Source organism: Octopus bimaculoides, chromosome 30, assembly GCF_001194135.2.
Source record: "Octopus bimaculoides isolate UCB-OBI-ISO-001 chromosome 30, ASM119413v2, whole genome shotgun sequence".
Taxonomy (NCBI): Eukaryota; Metazoa; Mollusca; class Cephalopoda; order Octopoda; family Octopodidae; genus Octopus; species Octopus bimaculoides.
The window spans coordinates 5,129,747-5,136,110 of NC_069010.1; the positions used below are offsets into that span (position 1 = coordinate 5,129,747).

A 6,364-nucleotide genomic window follows, 5' to 3' on the forward strand; every position below is an offset into this window, starting at 1 on the left:
CATTAAGCTAGTGTTAAGAACATAAATTGTGACTAAGGTTTGGTGGAAGATTTTAATTCAAATCTTATGAAAACAAGACATTTGTACTCAGAGCCAGAGGTGGTTTCAACCAGGTTGGCATCAAAAGGGTTAAGAATTGTTTCTCTATTATATATTTTAATCCTTTTGTTACCATATTTCTGTTGAGATGCTCTGTGTTTCTTTCAATTAATTTTACATATAACAAAGAATTTGGTAAAATAACTTAGTTATCATTCAGCTAGTGTTAGGAACATAAATTCTGACTAAGGTTTGGTGGAAGATTTTAATTCAAAACTTATGAAAACAGTGGCATGTAGAAAGCATTCTTTGAACGTTGGGCCTCACAGAAGCAGTGACAAATGACCAAGACCTTCGGCAATATACCGTGCTTGAGAAGACCTGTCAAGCCAAATGAGATCATAGTCGTGGCCAATGCTGGTGTTTCGTAACTGACATGTAAGAAGCATCCATTACACTCTTGGGAGTGGTTGGCATTAGGAAGGGCATCCAGCTGTAGAAACCATCCGAAATCAGATTGGAGCCTGGTGCGGCTCTCCGGCTTAACATTTTCAGTCAGACCATCCAACCCATGCCAGCATGGAAAGCAGATGCTAAATGATGATGATGATGAGAAGGATGATGGTACAAACACCTTGTTGAAATCTTGAAGCTACAAGATAATACGGGGTTGTTGGCAGGAGGATGGTGGTGATATTTATGGCCGCATCAGTGAGAATGATGGTGATGGTAGCATTATTGGTGGTGGTGGTGGTGGTTTTGCCATGGTGTTGGTGGTGATAATGGGTGTGGAGATGCTGTTGGTGGTGATGGTATTGATGTTGAGGATGATGAATATATATAATCATCTCACCGTTTCACTTTTTTTATTCTTTTACCCTTTTAATTTTTTTTTTTTTTTTTTTTTTCCAGTCTGGACTCCGGTTCCACACACGACCCAGCCTCTTGAAAAACGCCCACGTTGTAAACCAGAACGACATACAGTGCAGTATCACAGATATCTTACCTGACGATTCCTAAACCATGTGAATGTTAATCTCTGTCAGGCAACTTTGCCGTCTCTGCAAGCCAACAAAAAAAAAAAATGGGCCCCCTCAGAAGGACAATGAGAAAAGCCTTTTGCGCCACCCAGAAACCCTCTTTCATCATCATCATCATCATCACCATCACCATCATTTTAACGTCCACTTTACCATGCTTGCATAGGGTGAACGGAATTTGTTGAGGCAGGTTTTCTACAGCCAGATGCCCTTCCTGTCACCAACATTTACCCGCTCCCAAACAGCATAATATTTCCCCGTGAAAAGGCATGTTTACGTATAGATATTGGAGGTGAATGATATTCATTTACAATACAAACATGATGTCGAGATGTGGAGACACAGGCATATGCGCATACACACACACACATTATATGAGTGTGTGTGTGTATATATATATATATATATATATACATATATATATATATATTTAAAGAAAGAAAAAGAATGACTTCACTGGTAGTTCTAATCAGTTTAATTCATTATTTTTTAAATTCAACTTTACAATGAAAGTAAACAAACAAAGTTTGTTCTTTTTTAGAAGCGTTGAGATGTATTGTAAGATACAGAAATAAATTTATTTCCCAAACGCGTGATAATGCTATAAATAGCGTGATGAGGATAAATTATCCATATAATGCAGAAAAATACGTTGCCGGCCAGCCATTTTTTTAATAATATAAATTTTAGTTCGTAGATCTATGAACTAAAATTTATGTTATTGAACATATTAATTGTAAGATTATTTGGTAAAAACCTAATTTTACACAGCGACATTTCAATATATTGATGCCAAAACCATAACATACTGCTTATGACTGATACGAAACTATTTTAAAATGTTGAAATTTAAATATAAACCCCCTTTCATAATTTTATGCCAGAGCCTTTCTTTCAAATTATACACCAGACTCCAGCTTCATGTACTGATCTGTGTGTGTGTGTGTGTGTGTTTTGTTATGCTAATGTTTATATATCGTTTAACTTACATTCTCAACACTGTCTTAATATACTCTTTTTACTCTTTTACTTGTTTCAGTCATTTGACTGTGGCCATGCTGGAGCACCGCCTTTAGTCGAGCAAATCGACCCCACAGGACTTATTCTTTGGAAGCCTAGTACTTATTCTATCGGTCTCTCTTTTGCCGAACCGCTAAGTTACGGGGATGTAAATACACCAGCATCGGTTGTCGAGCGATGTTGGGGAGGTGGGGTGGGGACAAACACAGACACACACGCATATAAATATATATACATATATATACGACGGGCTTCTTTCACTTTCCGTCTACCAAATCCACTGACAAGGCTTTGGTCGGCCCGGGGCTATAGTAGAAGACACTTGCCCAAGGTGCCACGCAGTGGGACTGAACCCATTAACCCATGTGGTTGGTAAGCAAGCTACTTACCACACAGCCACTTCTATGTTTATATATTTTTTAACTTACATTCTTAACACTGTCTTAATATACCAATATATATTTTGTCTTTTGTTATGTTCCAAACACCATCTTAATTTACCAATATATATTTGTCGTTTTGTATCTTGGAAGGCTAGAACAAGTCTAGCTTTGCAGTTATTTCTAGGGTTAGACTTAAATATGCAGTTCCTACAAGAACATCTAGTCCTCCTAACAGGTATGTCTTACATAACTGTGATCGAATGCTTCTCCCTGATTTCTCTATGATCTTGATGTTAAGTTTAGCACCCTTAAGAACCTGTCTAAATCTTTGAGGTCTTTACTGTATCTTGTAGCTTCAAGATTTTAGCGATGTGATTGTTTATGTCTTAGAATGACATTGTAGGGTTGGTGTGAAGGGAAAGAACTGGCCAGTTTGAGCATAAAACATAGAATATTTGAGCCGGATATGGCTGGTTTAAATGCTAAACAGTTAAATATCGATCAAAAAACAGAATTGGTATTTTCTGCAAGTACTGCTGCCTCAGTAAACTTGGCCTATTTCAACAGAAAATAGTTCCAAACATGATATTCGTATAATAAACTGCTTTCCATAATTAAAGGTAATGAAATTTGGAATGAATATTAACTGATTTCTGCTGTAAAAGGGTTAATATATTTATCTTTTGTTAAATTATATTCCAAAACAAAAAAATATATATATAGCTTTTACACTACAAATTTATTTTATTTAAATTTATCCTTTGTTACATTTTTTTTTTTTTTTGTAATTAATGGTCCTAAATAGATTAAGTAATTTTTCTGAACAATTAAATAGTCTTATTGAATGAAATGGTGCCAAAAATATTTTAAGATATAATTAAAACAGAATTATCACAACTTAAATAATATTTTTTCTTGTGTTTTCTTATTCCTGTTTAAATTTGTTTTCTCTTTTAATTCCTGAAACAAATAACTTTGGGGAGATTTTCTACTATTCATGTTGGGGCTGTCATGCTTGCTGTAGGTGAGAATGGCAGTTCTGGCAGTGGTGTGAGGGTGTTGTTGCTGGTGGTGGTGGTGGTGGTGGTGGTGGAAGTGCCAATGGAGTCATTGTGGTAGTGGTGGTTGCCAGTACCACCTGACTGGCCCATGTGACGATAGCACATAAAAAGCACCCACTACACTCTCAGAGTGGTTGGCGTTAGGAAGGCCATCCAGCTGTAGAAACTCTGCCAGATCAGATTGGAGCCTGGTGCAGCCATCTGGCTCGCCAGTCCTCAGCATGGAAAGCGGACGTTAAACGATGATAATGACATATAGCCTTTTTATGAAGTCTGCATTGTGTTGACAGAGTTGCACTTAAAATTTCTGAAATTTTAATCAAAACTTGTTAGTTACTATGGTGAAAACACTATCTTTCTTTCACACACACACACTCCCTCTCTTTTCTCTCTCTCTCTCTCTCTCTCTCTTTCTCTCTATTTCTTTCTCAACAACTTTTTCTTCTCCTCTTCTAAAAATACATTATGACATATTTAGATTCCTCCCCTTCTTTCCCTCTCTCAAACATGTGACAGGCAGACGGACGGAGATACATTTCTCTCTCATAATATAAGATTACCACTACTGCTTGACAACAGGTGTTGGTTTGTTTACATCCCTGTAAATCAGCACAGTTTAACAAAAACAAACAAACTGAAACAACTACCAGACTTTGGGGGGAAAAACTAATACACACTGGGGTTGATTTGTTTGACTAAAGCCCTTCGAGGTAATGCTCCAGCATGACCACAGTCCGATAATTAGTAAAAGAAATGACAAAACAGAGCTTCATTAATTAAAATTTATTATTAAAACACATACATATATATATACATATATATACAAACACACATGCAGATGACACAGATGCATATACATATGTATATATACACATATATATATTTCCAGTTACATCCACGACTCTGATTTGTTGTCTATTGTTACCATTTGTACATCACTGTGGATAGCACTTCTGGAACTGCCCTCTGTCATGCTAGTGATGCTGAGGCTCTCGTCTGTGACCTCTTCGGGTTGCTGGTAGCAAGTTTTCCCAGGGTGTGGTGAGGCAGTTTCAACATAACTCACCTTTAATTTGGAACTGCAAAAAAAAAAAAAAAAAAAAAAAAAAAGAAAAACCAAGTTAGAATCATCAACCTGCCTTGACTTACCTTGAAAAAGGACATGTTGGGTAATGTTGTCCTTGCCTGCTCGCTAGACAAAAAAAAAAAAAAAAATTGATGGGACTGTCATGTTTGGATTACCTTTGCTCACAGATCTAGTTGGTCAGTAATGTCGCTGTGCTCAAAGATGGACTGAAACCACTAAAAGGGTACACACATATATTTAAGCATATATATAATGTGTGTGTGTGTGTGTGTGTGTATATACATGTATGTATGTATAAATTATATATATATATCTGTATATATATGTAAGGAACACGTAAAAGCACCCACTACACTCTCTGAGTGGTTGGCGTTAGGAAGGGCATCCAGCTGTAGAAACTCTGCCAAATTAGATTGGAGCCTGGTGTTACCATCCGGTTTCACCAGTCCTCAGTCAAATCGTCCAACCCATGCTAGCATGGAAAGCAGACGTTAAACGATGATGATGATGATGATGACGATGATATATATATATATATAGTCGCCTTCCTGGCACGTGAAAAGACATTCGAGCGAGATCATTGCCAGTGCCGCTGGACTGGCTCTTGTGCAGGTGGCATGTAAAATACACCATTTTGAGCATGGCCGTTGCCAGTACCGCCTGACTGGCCTTTGTGCCGGTGGCACGTAAAAGCACCCGCTGCACTCTCGGAGTGGTTGGCGTTAGGAAGGGCATCCAGCTGTAGCAACTCTGCCAGATCAGATTGGAGCCTGGTGTAGCCATTCGGTTGCACCAGTCCTCAGTCAAATCGTCCAACCCATGCTAGCATGGAAAGCGGACGTTAAACGATGATGATGATGATATATACTATCAAAATAAACATGATTATATATATATACACAGAAGATGTATTTAAGAATTCACAAAAAATTGGAGAGTAACTGGCCTGTCTTTCTGACATTATTGGCACAGGTGTGGCTGTGTGGTAAGAAGCTGGCTTCCCAAACACATAGTTCCGGGTTCAGTCCCTCTGTGTGACACCTTGGGCAAGTGTCTTCTACTATAGCCTCGGGCCGACCAAAGCCTTGTGAGTGGATTTGGTAGACGGAAACTGAAAGAAGCCTGTCGTACATGTATGTATTTATATGTGTGTATATGACCTAAATTAAAATCTCATATCAATACCTTATGTTAATTTTTGCTCCAAACACCAGTTTACTTTACTAAATGCTTCGTTATTTTCAAAAATTTATTAGAAGATAGCATATTTCAGTGGAAATATGGTAACGTTGGTTGGTCCTACAACAGCCTGCCCCACCTTGTCTTTCATCTCAGAGTGCATTGTGGGTAATCTAATGATACGTGTCTATAGATCTGTATTTATGCATGCAAGTGTGTGTGTGTATGTGAGGAATGTAATGTGTTAGTATGTGTGTGTTTGTGTGTGTAGGAGGTAGTACTTTTGATCTCGGACTTGATCTTCTTTTATGCGTTCTCTTCCCTCCTTATCTCCTTCTTCCAAGGAACACTTTACGGCACATCTCACACGGTGCCTTGTTTTTCTTTCTTCTTTATCTCTACGTCTTGCAGCATCATCTCTGCAAGCTGTGCTGCTGCACGATACAGAAGACCTCCTCTTCTGATTCATTTCTAGATAGGGGAGAAAAACATTTACAGCACACACACACACACACACACACACACTGAAAGAAGCCTGTCATATATATATATATA

The 6,364-nt window shown here is 38.0% G+C and overlaps 2 protein-coding genes across 3 annotated transcripts in view; one reads left to right on the forward strand and one right to left on the reverse strand.

The window, feature by feature from the left end:
* The window catches only part of LOC106874221 (unconventional myosin-XIX), a 44,386-nt gene extending 42,877 nt beyond the window's left edge, over positions 1–1,509 (forward strand). For both annotated transcript variants that reach the window (XM_014921876.2, XM_014921878.2), the window contains one exon: positions 952–1,509. In XM_014921876.2, the coding sequence (XP_014777362.1) occupies positions 952–1,059 (108 nt within the window). In that variant the 3' untranslated portion in view covers positions 1,060–1,509. The remainder of the gene's footprint in view (positions 1–951) is intronic.
* A 2,808-nt stretch (positions 1,510–4,317) lies between these two features.
* The window catches only part of LOC106874212 (ankyrin and armadillo repeat-containing protein), a gene marked incomplete at its 5' end in the record, with an annotated part of 15,585 nt that continues 13,538 nt past the window's right edge, over positions 4,318–6,364 (reverse strand). Inside the window, one exon of the mRNA XM_014921871.2 lies at positions 4,318–4,622. Within this exon, the coding sequence (XP_014777357.1) occupies positions 4,433–4,622 (190 nt within the window). The remainder of the gene's footprint in view (positions 4,623–6,364) is intronic.